The sequence below is a fragment of the Lepisosteus oculatus genome, chromosome 8 (assembly GCF_040954835.1).
Source record: "Lepisosteus oculatus isolate fLepOcu1 chromosome 8, fLepOcu1.hap2, whole genome shotgun sequence".
Lineage (NCBI taxonomy): Eukaryota > Metazoa > Chordata > Actinopteri > Semionotiformes > Lepisosteidae > Lepisosteus > Lepisosteus oculatus.
Window position 1 is genome coordinate 20,236,992 of NC_090703.1, and position 17,673 is coordinate 20,254,664.

The 17,673-nt window shown below is 44.6% G+C and overlaps 1 protein-coding gene across 1 annotated transcript; it reads left to right on the top strand.

Annotated features, from left to right (window-relative positions):
- The first annotated feature begins 15 nt into the window (after positions 1–15).
- Positions 16–17,549, top strand: rtf1 (RTF1 homolog, Paf1/RNA polymerase II complex component). The gene is made up of 18 exons (XM_015350971.2): positions 16–200; positions 6,752–6,862; positions 7,381–7,531; positions 7,980–8,184; positions 8,645–8,762; positions 9,660–9,771; positions 10,119–10,257; positions 10,786–10,963; positions 11,417–11,499; positions 12,106–12,193; positions 12,314–12,421; positions 12,839–12,916; positions 13,407–13,528; positions 13,818–13,875; positions 14,612–14,689; positions 15,296–15,394; positions 16,091–16,202; positions 16,663–17,549. Exons 1-18 carry the CDS (start codon positions 117–119, stop codon positions 16,767–16,769), a joined length of 2,031 nt encoding a protein of 676 aa, XP_015206457.1. The 5' UTR covers positions 16–116; the 3' UTR covers positions 16,770–17,549.
- The last annotated feature ends 124 nt before the right edge of the window (positions 17,550–17,673 follow it).

A 17,673-nucleotide genomic window follows, 5' to 3' on the forward strand; every position in this document is an offset into this window, starting at 1 on the left:
CGCAGGCGCCCGCATGCGCAGTGGAGCTCCAGCGCCTTTGTGTGCTGCAGAGGGGGCGCCTCTCGGCTCGTCTTTATCCCGACGCAGCGCCAGGCAGCTCCGGCCTCACAGCAATCATGGTGAACGTGAAGAAGCGGAAAGGACGGGTCGTGATTGACTCCGACTCCGAAGACAGCGCTAGTGACGATAACCTGGATCAAGTAAGAACCTCTTTGTCCTCTGCTCTGCGCCTTTTGGGTTCGATCAGTTCTGGAGACAGAAACCCATCGCGCCACAGGCCCTCTTGCATCCTCGGATTCAGCTGGGTCTGTGCAACCGAGTCTAGTGTGCACGAAGTCGCCAAGACTTCTTGGTGTTACCCTAGCGCAGACACCTAGTTTTAAAATAAAAGACCAAAAGCATGGGCCATCACGGCCGGAATCCGTGTGAAATGCTCTTTTATTATTGGCAGAATTAATTTCGGACGGGATGCGCACGAAATTAACGAAAACAGTAGTAAGAGGTTTGATCTGTAGAAAGCGTGAGTGTCGCAGTGTAAATATGGACACCGAAAGCCATGGATATGGAGACATTCAGCTTGCAAAAAGCTCAGGTTTGCGTGTGCTGGAATTAGTGTTTATGACGGCGCTGAAAGTAGCTTGTATAGGAAGCGGAACCAGGTCAGTAATAGGAATTTGTTGGCAGTAGAGGAATGAAGATTGTTTCGCACCTTCAAGCCGAGATTCTGAGCTCGGATTGACGGTCATGGGGTTGCTGCCGGCTTGCTTGGTCCAAAGACGGGCAGTTTTGGTTAGTTGCTCTGTTAAAAAAAAACCCGTGCATGCGGATTTTCACTTGGGTGTTTACTGTGCTGAAAACAACCGGTCCAAATAAAGCATTTGGCGGGCTGTTGGAACAGTTAGCGGAGGCTCGGAATAACTGCTTTTCGGTGTTAGGCTGCCTTGTAGCGTGCTGGGACAGCAGCAATGCTAAGCATCAGTTTGTTGGGCGTTCTGATGTAGTGCAACATGCATTGAGGGCTTTTCATCTGCAGCCAATCAAATGATGTGATAAACCCGAGTTTCTAACATTTGATGCATTTATTACGAGCTCGGAGTGCCTTAAGACAGCAGTGCACGAACCCGGGCAAGCAGCAGCGGTAGGCGCCAGGTGTGCAGGTCACTGTACAGGAGGCAAGTTCACAGCGCTTGCCCGCTGCTGCTCCAACTTTCGCTTCGCCTGCTGCGAGCTTCTGTAGTCTTGATGTTCCGGGCGTGAGAGGATGCGGGAAGTTTTTTTTTTAATTCCCCAGTGTTTTGGCATGAGAAATCAGTGGTGCTGAATTTCTTAAGGGAAGCAAGAACGCTAGTGCATAGCGATGCATGTTTTTTTGTGAAACGTAAATCGTGAAAAAGTTTACTGCCTTTTTTTTGTAATTGTTCAACCTGTACAACTGCACGCTGGTTTTCCTCTTTGCTTTTAATACTCGTTGTAAGTTAGTCATCATTGCACTGTGTTACAAGGAACACATTCTGCGCTACTTTGAATTCTGATTTATGTCGTACTGTCCTTTGCCACTTCTGAACGTTGTGAGCATCACCTTGAAAAAAATGGGCCTATAATGGGAAAGCAGAAAGCTCGCTGAATTCAGGGGCTGTTACTTTTTTAATCGCATAAAGCTGGAAAAAGTCTGTGGGTATCTGTGGTTAAATTAACGTAATTTTCGATTGCAAGCCTCTGCCTTATATTCAGCAAACAGCAAAGAACTGGTTGGTAAATTAATCTTTAAAATGTACCCATGTCTGAACATTTCTTTCAGGCAGGCTACAGTCTGTTTTTCTTTTAAAAAAAGTTTACCTTCCCAGAAGTGTTTCCTTCTATCTTCATGTATTTGGTGGTAGTTCATGTTAATGCAGATAAGACATTTGGTATTGTAGTGTACCTTGTAGATGTAACCACCTGCTCAAAATCAACAGTTCTCCTTGTATTGAAACGGAATTCGTTTTTGCTTATGTCTGTGGTGCCCGGTTTTACCTTAAAAGAGCAGATTTTTTGTGTGCTTCTTTTTAGTGTAGAGTTGTGTGTGTATATATATATAAGAGGATTTGCTTTAGAATTTGTCCATAGTATTACGGTAGTACGGAGGTGAAAATAAATTCTGGAAACAGTAGTAGAAACAAGCATCTAAAATCTAAAACACCCACCCCCCCGCAGCAGGAGAGGCACTCCTTACTCATGGGCACAGCAGGGACTTCGAACCCTGGACACAAGTTCAGAGTCAGATCTCTGCTCTGCATCACATAGTAACTGAATAGAACTCAACACAATTGTTCTGGGATTTATGAATGGTGCCTCTGTAAACTTTATGGATGGTAGTTAACTATTATTATTGTTATCAACAGTGAGTGGGAGTTCATCTTTAACTTACCACAAGATTGTCAGGAACTCAGGCAGGGTGGCGATGGCCCCGTTCTTTACAGCTGACCCCTGTGGGGATACCAGTTTGCTCTGACAGGGACTTCCTGCCAGATATATTTCCATCTGGCTTAGCATGCATCACAGAGCCACAAGCAGCAGAGGGACATCTTGGGCAGAAGAGTCTAGCAGGTAAGCCTTTGGCCTCATAACTGTCAGGCTGTGGGTTCGAGTCCCTATTGCAGACACTGCTGTTGTAGCTTGAGTGAGGTACTATACCCAAGTTGCCCTAGTCCACACAGCTGTATCTGTGGGGGGGGGATCTACATTGCTGAGGGTGGTGAACTGCTGTCCTGATGCAGAACCCAGGATGGGCTGTGGCCCGACGAGCTGGTGGCTCTGGAATGGACTGAAATCATGCCAAACACAAGAAGAATGCTCTGTTGATTCAACAGCTCGTATGTAGTTTAACATACAATGCTGTAAAAAATTGCTTTGGCTCGTATCTCACGTAAGGAATGGGCTAGCACCACTGTTAAGCTAGTGGAAGAACTGGAAAGTTTAGTGTGAGCAGTCATGACATGTTCAGAAAGTACGTAAAGCAGAGTTCAGTCAAGCTGTGTCATTACACTGTATTTCCAAACAATAGGTTTGTGGAAGTAAAAATGAACCCTGGTCAGGATGCCACACACAACCACACACTCACAGCAGCTAATTAACCTATCAGTATGTGTTGGGACAGTGGAAACGAGGGGAAACGTGAACATAAGGAAAGCTCCACACAGATAGCACCCAGGTCTGGAATTCAACCAAGGGCCTCAGCACTGTGAGGCAACAGTGCTCAGCACTGTGACACCTGAGGCACAAACCACAACAGTGAAATAGTTATTCTATATATTGTGTTGAATTTAAATTGTGATTTTTGTGAAAAATTGTAAAATGCACCAGTATGGCCTAATTTGGTGTCAATTTTTGGTCACCACATGATAAAAAAAAAGGAGCTTTGTAATAGGTCCCGAAAAGTGCAACGTTTTGGTCTGGAGGGTGAAGGAACTGAGCGATTGAATGGTAAAGATGTCAGGGAGACTAGATTTTAGTATCAAAATCATCAAGAGCATCATCAGCTCAGCAGACGTCTTCGATGGATTTCTTTGCAATATATGACAAAAATGATCCAGAAGACAAAAGTAGAAACTATGTGGAAGTGCATTTAAAATCGCGAGCAGGAGAACCCTTCTTTACACAAAAAGTTGTAGGGGTCTGGAACGAGTGCCCATCCGTGTTCTTGAAGCCGATACTCTGGCTCTGAGATGAGATCCTGGGATTGATTAGCTCTTGGCAACCAGAAAAGCTAGATGGGGCAAATGGCCTGTTTTCTTTTGCATCTGGTGTCTTCAGACTGTGTGTTCAGACACCTGAAAAAGTCAATATGGGTTTTGAATATTTTAAAGATGTCCCCCGACATGTTATTAAGTAGTCTTAACATTGGCGTTGAATAAGGCAAGTGGAGAACATAAGGATATAGTATATTTTATGGATGAGAGGTGAAGCTGACCTGACTGTCAGCACAGCGATACTGAGAGTATCGTGTAGTATCCTATACCTAAAGTGGTGCAGTATAGGGTAGTAATGTCAAAACAGTTTCAAAAATACTTCTGTAGTTGGCAGTGAAAGGTCTGTGACAGGGAGTTCACAAACCCCTAACAACACTAGAGCAGGGCCACGCCTCTTCTGTCCCCTTCCAGTCTGCCCCGTCACACAGTTTTGCTGCGACCTGCAACTTGTAATTATTGAAGTGGTAATTAGCGAGATCAATAGAGCAGGTCAGAAGCTGGTCGCAAGCAAAGTACTGCAGTGGAGCTGACTGGAAGGGCTGCAGATTGAGTAGCTCTGTTCTAGACTTTGTTAAATTTATTAGATTACAGACTGGCTGAGTGATGGGGGTGTACAGCAGTTTGTCTCAGCACAGGATTGTTAGTTAAATTCGTACCTCTTATTTCATTCAGCCAGCAGTGAGGCGTAGTGCATTTGTATTGACCGCTCCCGAGCTGTGGGAGCATTAAGGACCCACTAGCTGAGCGAGAGGCAGCTGTGACGCAGGAGAGCCTCTAGCAGTGTGCTGGCAGCGAACAGCTGGGCAGTGCTGTGTGTCACAGGAACCGGGCACAGTGGGGCACGGGCACAGAGAGTGTGTGGCTGAAGCAGGCCGGGGCAACTGAGCGTGTTGCTGGCGGATCCAGGTTCAAAACCCGAACCAAGCGAAGGTTCGGAACTGAGGAGACACTGTAGCGAAGCACAAGGGCGAATCCGGGGGTCGTGATAGAGTATCGCGAAGGATGGCGAGGGTGTGATCTGGAAAAGCAGTCGGGAGACAAAGCAGAACACGGGAATAAAGACCGAGGCGGTGCTCAGGGGCTGCGTTTGTGAACTCGGTGACAGAGCCCCGGGCACTGTCAGGTCCGGGTATGTATTCTGAGGAGCACCCGGTACAGCTGTGGTCATAAACGGATTCGAGGTGCTCTGAGTCTCCGAGTGAGTCGTTTTCTGCAGCGGCCAAAGAAGGGAAACGGGTTGCTACTGCCGCTGATCGCTAGATTGCTCGGTGTTTGACCAGCGGGGCCAAGCGTGACAGTCCCATCGGTTGCTGAGGCAAAAAAGAATGCAGCGGTATTTGGAGATTTACATGATATAAACGTATGAAAAAAAAACAGAAAAATTCTCTCCATCCCCCTGCCCCCACAGAAAGCTTGGTTTCTTAGAACTATTTTCATTCGGTGAAGAATGTTGAAGCCTGGTTTGTTTTGTTCATTGTTGTTCATGAATGGGATTGGCTGGCTCTGGATATGTGGTTTTAATTTAAATGTGATTTAGTGATTTAAAGAAAAAAAGCAATAGGCAATTTAGTCTTGGAAATGTCTACACCCTTCCATCTTTTCTCGCAATGTCACGGTTGTGGCTTTCAGTGAAAACACAATCTTGTGTGAACGATGTGCTGAAGAGTAACCTGTCATGGTGATAGAGGGAAATTATTCCTGTTCGAAACACTGGAGATTTGTGCATCTGGAAGTGTTGGCCCCGATGACTTAAAAAAAAAATCAATATCTGTCTGCGCCAACGGACATCTGCACTTCGAGTACATTCACTACGCGGAGCCTTATGGGTCTCGTGCATTATAAAAGAGCTCCTGCTCGGAGCACGTGGGAGAGTAAAGGCTTGCTTTGTCAAGGCTGACGGCGATCGCAGCAGTATGCCGATGACCTTGATTAATGAAGTGTGAGACTAAATCGAGCCTGACGTGCACTAAGCTCACTGACAGAAGGCAATGACATGTCAGGCACGGCTTAATGTATGTAGCTAGCCTGCTTAATAAAGGTATACATGTATAGATCTTCTAAGTGTAGCTATAGAGGTATGTATGAAAGAAAAGCACTGGAATATGTGGACTGTGGTAGGTACAAATACATAAACGTGGCCTCAATGTTGGAAAAACTGATAAATTGAGATGAACCTTAAAATACTATTATTTATTGTGATGTGCCATTCGTGGGAGGTGAAGAATTCTTTTGCGACGTAACCTCAAATCGGTAATAAAACTGCAGCCTTACATTGCTGCCTGATGCAATGTTTTTTTTACCCATTATATCGGAAATCTCCAGCTGACATTACATCTAGGCTCATGATAAAAACCCCAGAGGCTGTAAGAATAAAAAAAAAAGTGCAAATAGGCCAACCCAGTGAACACTTCTCTTGTGACACTCTACAAGCTCTGCAGCATGCGGGAGGAGAGCTGTGTCACTTGTAGCTGTCTCTGTTAATCTGTTTTGTTTGGATCAGAGAGAGCTCTGTCCAACTGATTCCACTGAAATATTATATATCACCACTTGGGGAATCCTAGTTGCTGTCTGCTATTCACTTGACCTCAGGCTCAAGATCTCCAGAGCTAGATCCCTAATTGCTCTTAGAATGAGCAGTTTCACTGGTTCAGCATCCGGGAAGTCCCCTGATTCATAGTTCTCTTTTCTTGTGTGTACTTTTGTCTCGATTCAGGATGAGTAATGAGTAGTAATTTTTGTGATTGAAAATAAGAAATGGCTGCAACCAATATACTATATGACCTCCTCTTGTCTTGGTTAAAGGTTGCTGTTACACTGGTCCAAGGACTGTTTTCCCAGAGAGAATTCCAGGGAATTATCTTGTACAACATGGCTGGGTAGCATGTGCTACAGACACCTACTGCCCTTTGTGTATGGAACTGCTTCCTGATTCTAGTCCTCAGTGTCCTTCCTCTCGACCGAACAGAAGGCGTGGAGAGCTGCTCTCTCTGTTGCCTCTTGGGTAAACCGTGTCTGTGTCACAGGAACTGCTGTCGCTGGCGAAGAGGAAGAGAGTCGACTCGGGCGATCAGGAGGACCCCCCCAGCAAGCCAGCTGCCTCGACGGACTCGGAGACGTCGGACAGCGATGACGAGGTACTGCAGCGGGAATACCTATACTTATAGTGTGAATATACCTGAATGTGAACAGCAGATCTAAACACGGGCTCGGTCTCGTTGTTGTCTTGCCACCTGCACTTAAAATAACGGCCGAAGGAGAAGACAGGCAGTCACATGGAGCTTCACGTACAATACAGGAAGTTCTATAAAGTTTGGCTTAAGGAGTCTGGGAGTAGCTCGCACTAACGTTTGGTTCATTAGAACCCAGCTTTGCGGTATTGCAAAAATCCAAGGACAATTTCTTGGACAAGTGGTCACAAATACTGTGCAACATACCTTGTGGCTCAATCCATAGTCGCTGATATTAATGGTAAGTAGCCGGTTGTCCACAGTTGCATTGGGAGAGGCAGTTATTTAATGTTTTAAAACTGTGTCGGTGTCTAATATAGGTTTTCAGTATAAATGTGAAACATCTCCTTGGTCATTCGTCTGTTGAAAGATGTGCTCTTGATGCCTGTCTGGCATTCTAACGCGGACCTGTGGTCCTTTTTCAGTGGACCGTGGGCGGCACCAAGAGCAAGAAGAAAGCGAAGTCGGGGAAAGGGGGCGAGAAGAAGGGAGCGGCGAAGAAACGGGCAAACAAGGCCGCGTCTTCAGGCAGCTCGGATGGGGACAGCTCCGCGGAGAGCTCTGCCCCTGAGGAAGGTGGGAGGGGCGACGGGGGGAGGGGGGCCTTCCGATACTGGGGCAGACAGCACTCCTTGTTTTCCCCGTGGGATTAAGAGTCGGATGCATGAGGCTTGAAGGTGTCTTCCAGGGCTGCTTACCATGATTGAGCAGTGCGGCGCCATTTCTCGTCCTGAAGGAACTAGAATTAAGGGAAGCTTTTGGTTCGAAAGAAGACCCGATAGGTTTCAGAAATGTATTGTGGTTTTGTATTACAGTGATTCTTTAGATTGGCCATTTGAATGAATTGGAAATGCCCAGGTGATGGTTTTGTTCCGTACACCTGAAGTCTGCTTCCCTGGTGGAAATAGGACCCCCTCGAGGACACAGGAGTCCGTTGCTGTAGTCCTCCTGGGGTGTATAGTTTTGTGTGTGGCGGGGGGGAGGTTGTGCGTCTTGGCTGACACAACTTGCGCATGCACGGCAGGCGAGGTGTCGGACTCGGAGAGCAACAGCTCCTCATCCAGCTCGGACTCGGACTCCTCCTCCGAGGACGAGGTGTTCCGCGACGGCTACGGCGACGACCTGATGGGGGATGAGGAGGACCGGGCCCGGCTGGAGCAGATGACGGAAAAGGAGAGGGAGCAGGAGCTCTTCAACCGTATCGAGAAGCGAGAGGTGCTCAAGAGGAGGTGAGCACTGTGACGGGCGATTCCAGGAAGAGGAGGAGCACAGAGCAAGGCGGCTCATTGGGCCAGATATCAGCCTGTTTGCTTTAGTGAGAGTACGTAACTTTCCCTCAAATGGGAACAGGGATTACCCAGCAGCAGTGCTCACCTACTTACAGCTGGCTGGACCGGAGCAGCTGGGGTTAAATACCTTAAACAAGGATCTGGCAGCAGTGTCTCAGTGTCTAATATTCTGTCACATTAGTCCAGAGGCCTCCCCACTACTCTATGCTGTCCCTGGCTGTTATGCAGCTATTATATGTCATAAAGCCAACATCCAGTAGGTAATCTTAAAAACTAACTGTGCACCAAAAAGTGTACGGGTGTCTGATACATTGATAGCTTGAAGGCTAAAGCTAGGCAGATCCAGACTGAGCTACAGTTTAACTTGCCCTTTCCTTACTCTCATTGTCTGTTCTGTCAGGTTTGAAATTAAGAAGAAGCTGAAAACAGCCAAAAAGAAGGAGAAGGAGGAGAAGAAGAAAAAGCAGGAGGAGGAGCAGGAAAAGAAGAAGCAGTCTCAGATCCAGGACACACAGGTGGTGAGTGTGGAGTCGCTGACAGGGCCTCCTTTCATCTTGTAATACGGCGCTGACCTTAACTGGATCATTTGTACTATGGGACATGTTACTTATTTTTGCTTCTAGATTACAGATAACGCATTTGATGTCTTTGGTACATTTTTACGGCACTTTTAATTATGTAAAATACTTGTTGCCAGTTTTTTTACTTAGCCCCGGCAGATGTATCATTAACGGCCTTTGACATTGACCTTGGCTGAGGTGGTGTTAATCAAATTATTAGAATTTCTTGGATACAGAATGTCTGCATCCATAAAGCCCAAGCTGTGGCTGGATCAGTTCGAAGGTCTTACTTGGATTAATCCTTGTGCTTGTCTGGAGGTCTCCAGCCATGGTCTCGGAGAGCCCCAGGGCAGCAGGTTTTGTGGGTACCTGTGAAATCAGCAATTTCTAAGGACCTGGATTTTAAAAATCAATGAGCAGAACATGAGGTTACAGATGATGGGATGCAATTTGGCCCATCTAACCTCTTTGCTGGTTGGTAGTTAACAGATCCAAGCATTTCATCCAGAGTCCATCATCAGCAACATGATGTATCAAGTAAATGTGTTCAGTTCAGTAGTTTACAGATAATTTGGATCATGCAGCAAATGAAAGAACTTGGAATATCCATCAGCCTTCCAGGTTATGAGTTGCCACCATTGGGAACAAATAACTTAAACTGATCTATAACGTAAAGAAGTGTTTCTAATGAGGTGATCTACTCTGACCTATAATTGGACTGGAGCTCTCCTGGACCAGCGTTGAAGATCCTCTGTCTTAAAGTCTTATACGGTCTTCTGCTTGGCCTAGATGGGCTTTGCGGTACTTTCCAGATGTTCTGTTTCAAGTGCCTTTGTGAACCTCTTCATACTGTAGGTCATGTCCCACAATAAGGAACGAAGATCCAAGCGTGATGAGAAATTAGATAAGAAATCACAAGCCATGGAGGAACTCAAAGCGGAGAGGGAGAAAAAGAAGAACAGAACAGGTACTAATTCTGACGTTTAACAAAAACATGACTATTGCTTTGCTTTCCCTGTTTCCAAAGAATTCTACATGCTTATGATTAAATCTTTCAGGGGATTATCAGTTAATGCTTCAAACAATTGAACTTTGTGCATTTGTAATTTTTAAGTAGGCATAGAGTGTATTTCACGTCTTTAAGGTGTAGTGTTTTCCAGTTTATTTTTTTATTGCTATTGTGCCTGTTGCTAATATTTAGGCACATGGAGTCAAAGGTGCAGGTATGGGATTGCATTGCACTCTTGCTAGTGTGAACATGGTGGTGGGTGACTTGCCTGCATGATTCTGACCTCTTGCTGTTTCTCTGGCCAGCTGAGCTCTTAGCCAAAAGGCAGCCTCTCAAGACCAGTGAGGTCTACTCCGACGACGAGGAGGAGGAAGAGGAAGATGACAAGTCCTCGGTGAAGACGGACCGTTCCTCTCGTTCATCCTCCTTTGATGAGGAAGAAGAGTATGTGTTTGTAATGAGAGTCCCATGCCAGTTCAAAAACTAGCAACATAACATCTAGCCAGAGCAGAGCTCTCAGTACTACAGAATACAGTACTATGCAGTATGCACTGATAAGTAACAAATTAGGTAAAAAGGTGTTGATTTTTTTTGTTTAAAGCAATAAGTTAATCCTTTGTGCAGTATTTGGCATTCATACATTCACAGCATAATAGTTTCATAACCACAGCACGAAAATTCTTCTTTTCTTACATGGAGCAGACATCTTGCATTCAGACTGTGTAGGTTGACTTTTTCATTGTTAATTTTGGTTTGCTCATTTTTAAGTTTATCTGAACATCTTTTCGTACTGTACATATTTTCCTAAGCAGATTGTAACACTGGACTCCAGGAAATGTTCTTGGTGGGAGGAAGAAAACAGATTTACTCTGAATGTTCAGTGCAATATTTGTGGAGTGGTTGACCTCTTAATGGTTTAAATGAGAACGGAGACTCCTAGGTTAAGTTTTTTTTTTTCCATGTTTGCTCTAGGAAGGAAGAGACCCCTCCGAAGTCTCAGCCAGTGTCGCTGCCGGATGAGCTGAACCGGATTCGGTTATCCCGGCACAAACTGGAGCGCTGGTGCCACATGCCTTTCTTCTCCAAGACGGTGACGGGCTGCTTCGTGCGGATAGGAATAGGAAACAGCAGCAGCAAGCCCGTCTACAGGGTAGGGGGCCTTGGCATCCATCTCTCACAAACGGAATTATGGGTGAAGAACACTGAAGCATGATGGGCTGTTTGTGGTGGGGGTCCTGTTGCCAGCTTTTCATATTGTGAGCGAGTATGTGTGCTTCGGAATCGGTTATCTTAGCCTGTTAATACTACACATGTCGATACAGGGACATCTGTACCGGGCACGGTGATTTGCAGTTCTAAAAACAGAAATTGCACCGAGCACTACTGGTTTGGGATTGTGCGCCTATATGTAAAGAACTAAAAGAGTCTGGCTCATTATGGCATTACTCCACCTAATAAAGCAGTTCTCTGCATCACGGGACGTAACAAATTAAAAATAAGTTCAACCCACTGTTCACAAGCAAGTAGTAATTACACTTCTACATGAATGCATTTTAAAAATCACCTTTTTGAATTGACAGATCTGTCTGTTCTGATTTTCTAGGTTGCAGAGATTGTTGATGTTGTGGAAACGGCTAAAGTCTACCAGCTGGGGTCGACGAGAACAAATAAAGGTTTACAGTTACGGTACGTAGCACCTGTTTCACTTAAGGTATTGGGTTTGGAGAATAGGCAGCCGTGTGGGGTCCTGACAAGGTCTCTTTAGACTTGAAGGTTGTGGGTTCGGATCCCAGGTGGGGCACTGCTATTGTGCTCTTGCACAAGGCACATTTACAGACAGCTCCAGGAAAATATCTAGATGTATAAACGGGTACAAATGTGGAGCTGGTCTGGCAAAAATGTCAGCCAGTTTTAGAGTAAATAACGTGACAATAACCCTTTTGTGTATTCTATGTAGTTATTCCACTTGAAAGGAAATATAGAAATAAATTTTTGGTCAAATAATGCTAGATTTAAGGAAAAACTCACATCTGAAATTAGCAGTACTTGGATAACGCTCTTCCCTGATGGGCCTTTCTGTGAGTTTAAAGTGCAACCAGAAAGTAATTTCATTATTCTTTGTAAAGCTGTGTGTGTTTTCTGTGGTTTGTCTGTACCGTAGCCCTAATCCCAGGCAGTATGTCAGTCTGAGCTCCGCTGGTATTGGAGTTTGTTGTTTCGGTGTTGGGAGGTCCTGCGCTGCTCCTTCTGACATGACACCATGACACGGGGAAGGACTTGTCTGTTTTGCAGGCATGGCGGTGACACACGCGTGTTCCGACTGGAGTTCGTCTCAAACCAGGAGTTCACCGAGAACGAGTTTATGAAGTGGAAAGAGGCGGTGAGTGTTGAGATTCCAGGCCCAGAAGCCCAGCTATTTCTGGTCCAGTTTTTTTTCCTCCAGTTCTGTGGAAGGTGAAAACTGCCGCCACCTCATGTGTCCCATCCTCCCGATTCACAGATGATCATCGCTGGAATGCAGGTTCCTACGTTGGACGAGATCGCCAAGAAGGAGCAAGCCATTAAAGAAGCACTCAACTACAAATTCAACGACAAAGACATAGAGGATGTACGTAGATCTGTTTTTGATGTAAAAAATGTGCTGTGTTTTTACCTGTTCAGTAAAATCTTGCACTTGTTTACGTTCTCATTTGGGAAACTGACACTTGTTAGGTGGTCTTGACAAGATGCTGGCAGTATTGACTGTGGAAGGCACTATGGATGATGGACAGTGCTAAACCCTGTGTTCTTTGGAGAAAAGACGTCTCCCCACACTGGGGTGAGGGTTATGGAGGCGGAAGGGAGTTCAATACCAGTTACAGATCCCTAATTTGAAGATGAAATTGAAAAAATGTATGGTGAATTAACTTGGTAACTTGTTTAGGCTCACAGCTGATTTAAGTACTGCACATCTAGATATTAAGGGGGCCTGTTCACAGACATATTTTCCCAGAAATGAAATTGCTGTCCTTTGTTTCATTCATAGATCGTTAAAGAGAAAGACAGGTTTCGAAAGGCACCTCCTAATTATGCCATGAAGAAAACTCAACTCCTGAAAGAGAAGGTAAGAGCTCTGAGTAGACGTTTCCTCGGGGAGTACAGTTCAAAAATGCTTCTAGGCTGTTTGTATTAAAGTGTCGTGTGCTGTTTCAAGTTAAGTTCTGATAACAGCCATCAAAGAGTTCTTCAGTAGAGCCAAAATGTGAATTAAACACAGAGAATGCACTAATACTTGCATTGTGATGCATGAGCCGCTCCTCTTCTTGATCACTTCTAATTTTTACACCTTTTTGCACCACACTCTGAACAGCATCATCACTTTTTTTCTTTGGTATTGCGATGTGACCTAAACTTGAAACCTTGGGATTGAGAAGGGGTGAAAGCTGGATCTACTGAAATGGGAATCTGGGTCTGGGAGAAGTACATGATTAACACAAAAAAAATTAGGAGTGTGAGTGTGTAGACCGCCAGCTGTTGAGGATAAGAAGAGAAGCAGGCGGTTTACTTGGACCCAGCTGTGTGTGGGGTGTGACATATGTGTGGTGTGTCTCCAGGCCATGGCTGAAGAAGCTGGAGATGGAGAAAAAGTCAAACAGATCCAGGATCAGCTGAACGAGCTGGAGGAGAGAGCGGAGGCTCTGGACAGACAGAGAACCAAAAACATCTCGGCCATCAGGTAGGAGTGGCAAACACGTTTACCTCTCCATACCAGTCTTGTACTGGCTTAAAGGGGTTGTTCTGAAAGTTTTTTTTTAAGCTAAGGGGGGGTACTTTCCTGCCCCCTTCTAAGTCAGAAGCAAGGAAGAATGTGTTTTTAAGTGGGTGCCCTAGTAAGCCCATGAAACTGTCTTAAAGGAGGGGTTTTGTACAGCTTCAGGGCTGGTCACTTATAAGCCCGGCTTCTTAGTGGAGGTGCTGTGTATGTTAGCCCCACCTGATCGCCAGTCATCTGTTTTGTTTCACAGTTACATTAACCAGAGGAACAGAAGCTGGAACATTGTGGAGTCTGAGAAGGCCCTTGTGGTGAGTGTCTTTGTTAGCAGAGACAGGCTTGTTTCAGCAATATTTTGAATCTGTTGAAAACGACATGTTTTTTGAGTAGTTGTGTAACGGACATGATTCTTTCAGCCTGTTGAGTAGGCTATTTTGAAGTGTTCCCATCTTAATCATGTTAAGTGATTTTTTTTTTTAACTCATAGATGTTCGTGGGCATCTCCTGCATTGTGTAGGGCACTAGTAGCAGTTCTACAGTTTTAGTAATAGCAGTGATCTGGCAGATGGGCTGGCAGGATGACTGTTTAAGTACATCTCAGTCATTTTGTTCCATTGTCAGAGTAGTAAAAAAAGTATTTGTCTTGGTAAATACAGGTTTTGTGCATTGAGAGTCACATTTTTTTGACTACCTGTTTAGCATTCAGATCATGTATGTTCATGGATGATATCCAGAAAAGAAAGGGGGCATGATTTCTATTTGTGTGAAACAGAATTAAAACTGGAAAAATATTATAACTTTTTGTTGCACATCCCTCCAGTTTCTGCTGCACAACCACGTATTTAAAAGTACATTGAGTCCTTTACACTAATAGTGCTAAAATAAGGGTAAAACGTGACGGCATATTCTCATTTACAGTGGTGCCTCAGAATAACCGCGACATTAAAGTTTCTGTATGTATTGTTTTTGCTGTAAGCTATAGAAATGTTTTATTTGCACACAGAGATCTGACTTGTCTGAAGTGTTGATTTCTTGTGTGTGTTTCAGGCTGAGGGTCAGAACTCGAAGAACCAGCAGATGGATCCCTTCACAAGGCGACAGTGCAAGCCCACCATGGTGTCCAACGTAGGTCTTTGGTTTGCAACTTGTGCTTTTTGTTACTTTTAACTTTTTACATCGGCCCCATTCTGATTCGGTGACTGCTTGTGGCCCTGATGCCTGAGAATGCTTTCCTGTAAAATATCCTGCCAGACTGTCGGCCACTTTGTGCTCTGTAAGTCACCACCCGCAAGCTGAATTCACCCTGGGCTACTTGAGTCACTCCCTCCTCGTTGGCACACTGATTGTAATTAATTGGAACCAATTGCCATTTGAGAACTAGTCTCAGTCCACTAATGACACCACCCAAAGCTAAGGGCTTATGCTCCAGACCAGTGCTTTACTTTCCATCACATGACTACTGTTACTACATCCACTGCATAAACTTAAAATCAAGAAAAGGATTTTTAAAGATTGAGGAAAATTAAAAGAAGCATAGAAAAATTGAGACCTATTAAGATGTTAACTAAAGAATAATGCTTGAGCAGGTAGAATGTATGGTTCGGATTTAAATAAGACATTTTTGTTCAGTTTTCACTGACGTCTTGGTTGTTTTCTAGACGGGACTGTAGATGCTGGCCTATACACTGGAAGGGAAAAAAAAATAATTTCTGTGGTTTTCTTTCCCAATAGGCTCGTGACCCTTCTGTTCACGCTGCTATCCTCGCTCATCTCAACCAGAAATATGGCTCGGGGTCGACGCCAGACAACGTTCCAGAGAAAAGCAAACCGGTGAGATATTGGCTGTCCCTGGAGCGTGCTGCAATTCATATCCTCAAGATGGAACTATAATCTGGAGCTTTAACCTTTCAAGTGGTGTAGTTGTACTATGAGAGATTGCAGATTTACATTTGATTTACTTCAAATATAAAATAGTATGAATTAAGTGGCAGTTTGGTTAGTGGTACAAGCAAATGAGGTTTATAATGAGGTCAGAATTCAGTTTGGGTAAACTTTGGTTAGCAAAGACTTGCATGTAAGGTTAAGATTTGGGGTGTGTTGCACACTGAAGCAGTTTTTTTTCCCTCCTGGTTTAGGATGGATTTCTCACTGTGTCTCTCTTGCTTAGGGGTAAGAATAGTTTGTTAGTTGCGGTTTACTCTCCAGTTCAGTTTCTCTTAAGCACAAAAAACTACTTCCTGCATTTTAAAATGAACCATTATTAATAGTAACAATCGGATTGAAACCGTATTAAAGTAAGGATATTTGAAATTGTATCAAATGCTGCTCTGGTGCTGCTCATTGCTACACAGCAAAGTTGAACTGCCTCTTCCGTTGCGTAGCTCAATAATTCTGGATGGTGGTAATGTCGCAGGGCACAGACACTGCCCCTCTAAATCAGTAGGCCTTGCTGAGCAATTTAGAAACAACTGAGGGTGGGTTTCATAGTAAAAAGTTTTTTCCTTACTCTGAATATTTTGCTTTCAGGGACAAGGAGGAAAGGATAAAGATGTGGCCAAAACCACAAGCGATCTGTCCGAGGATCTTTTTAAAGTTCATGATTTCGACGTGAAGATTGACCTTCAGGTGCCCAATGCAGGTGGGAGGCGTTCTTTATTCTTGGTTCCGACATGCACCTTGTCCCCAGGAACCCCACCCCTGTATGAGAGCAAGTCTTCTGGCAGGGCCAATTTGTATATTTAGAAATATATAGGAAGTGTTTTGGACACAATGTATTCGAATCTAAATTATCCACTGTTGCTAAAATATACCGTAAATTGAGTTTGTACCCCACTGTCTGAAAATGATTTATCCCAGCACCATTCAGCAAAAAGCGAAGTTCTGCTCCTGGATGGTTGCATTGGCTAATGAATGCGTTCCTGGGTATAAAACAGGTTGATTAATTTCTCCCGATTGGGAGAAAGTAATGCTTTTGGAAATCAAAACTGGTTTTCCTCCGTGCTCCCCACTCAGTGCAAGCTTGTGAGCTGCTAATGATAGAGTACAGGCTGATCTGAACAGAATTTCACACGACAATTGACGTTTCCTGCCCTCCGCAGAAGCCAAGTCGTTATCCGTGAGCTCCAACGCCCTCCCCGTGAAAGACGGCGCCCCCCGGCGGTCACTCAACCTGGAGGACTACAAGAAGAGGAGGGGGCTCATCTGAGCTTTGCCCCAGCCCAGCTCTCCTTGCATGTGTCCGTGTTTCTGCTGGAACTGCAGGTGCTCAGCATGGGCCCCTCCACGTCCGCGCGCGTGTGCGTCCAACTGAGAGAACACAGACTTCACCTTCACTGTAAAGAGTTCACTTGTGCTTTTTTTTTTCCTTTTAAGGTCGTCTGTTCTTTATTTGCATATTACGTGAATTGTACGTGGGATTCCTTTTTATTTTTTTAAAACTCCCTTCCTTACCCATGAACTGTATTCTGTGATTTGAGGAGGACATAATACCAGAGGACAATAGAGAATTATCTGTATATTACTTAAGGATACAAATAGACCTTTATCTGGAAGAAAAAGATGGCTTCGTTTCAGCTGGGAATACCGAAAGAGGGCAGTGATTTTTCTTTTTCCACTCCGGATTCTTGCTTTCTGCAGCATCTCAACATGTGAAGAAACAAGTGCTGCATTATCGATCTATTCCAGTGGCGACCCAGACAGGCCTCTGGAGTACACCAGAGGCTCTGTCCCTTTGGGATTCAAACAAGGGAAACACAACTACAACACTTTTTGTATAAGAAAACCAAACGAGAACAGCTCATATGGAGAATGTAAAAATCGACCTCTTTTCCCCCCCAACTTGACGTCGGCAGTCTTGTACGTTTACCAGAGGACAGGTGTGAGTATTGGAAAACATGTTCTTGAGTAAATCCCGTATTGACGTGGCATGCCATGTAAATATTCAGTTCTAATGGGTGCTGCACAATAAAGAGGGACACTTTTCATATTTCTTGTGGGTGTGTTGAATTTTCCGTCAATTTTCACTTGTTTTGGTTAACAGTGGATAGGTGCTATGCTGCAGTAATTACTAAGAAAATGGGCTCATCCCTTAGTAGCCAAGTGATTATTTT

Bases quoted from the DNA above. Each gene is read 5' to 3' on its own strand.
- rtf1 (XM_015350971.2), top strand. From the start codon at position 117: ATGGTGAACGTGAAGAAGCGGAAAGGACGGGTCGTGATTGACTCCGAC. The intron at 11,500-12,105 runs GTACGTAGCACC...TCTGTTTTGCAG, and splicing joins AATAAAGGTTTACAGTTACG to GCATGGCGGTGACACACGCG. The intron at 13,529-13,817 runs GTAGGAGTGGCA...TTTGTTTCACAG, and splicing joins AAAAACATCTCGGCCATCAG to TTACATTAACCAGAGGAACA.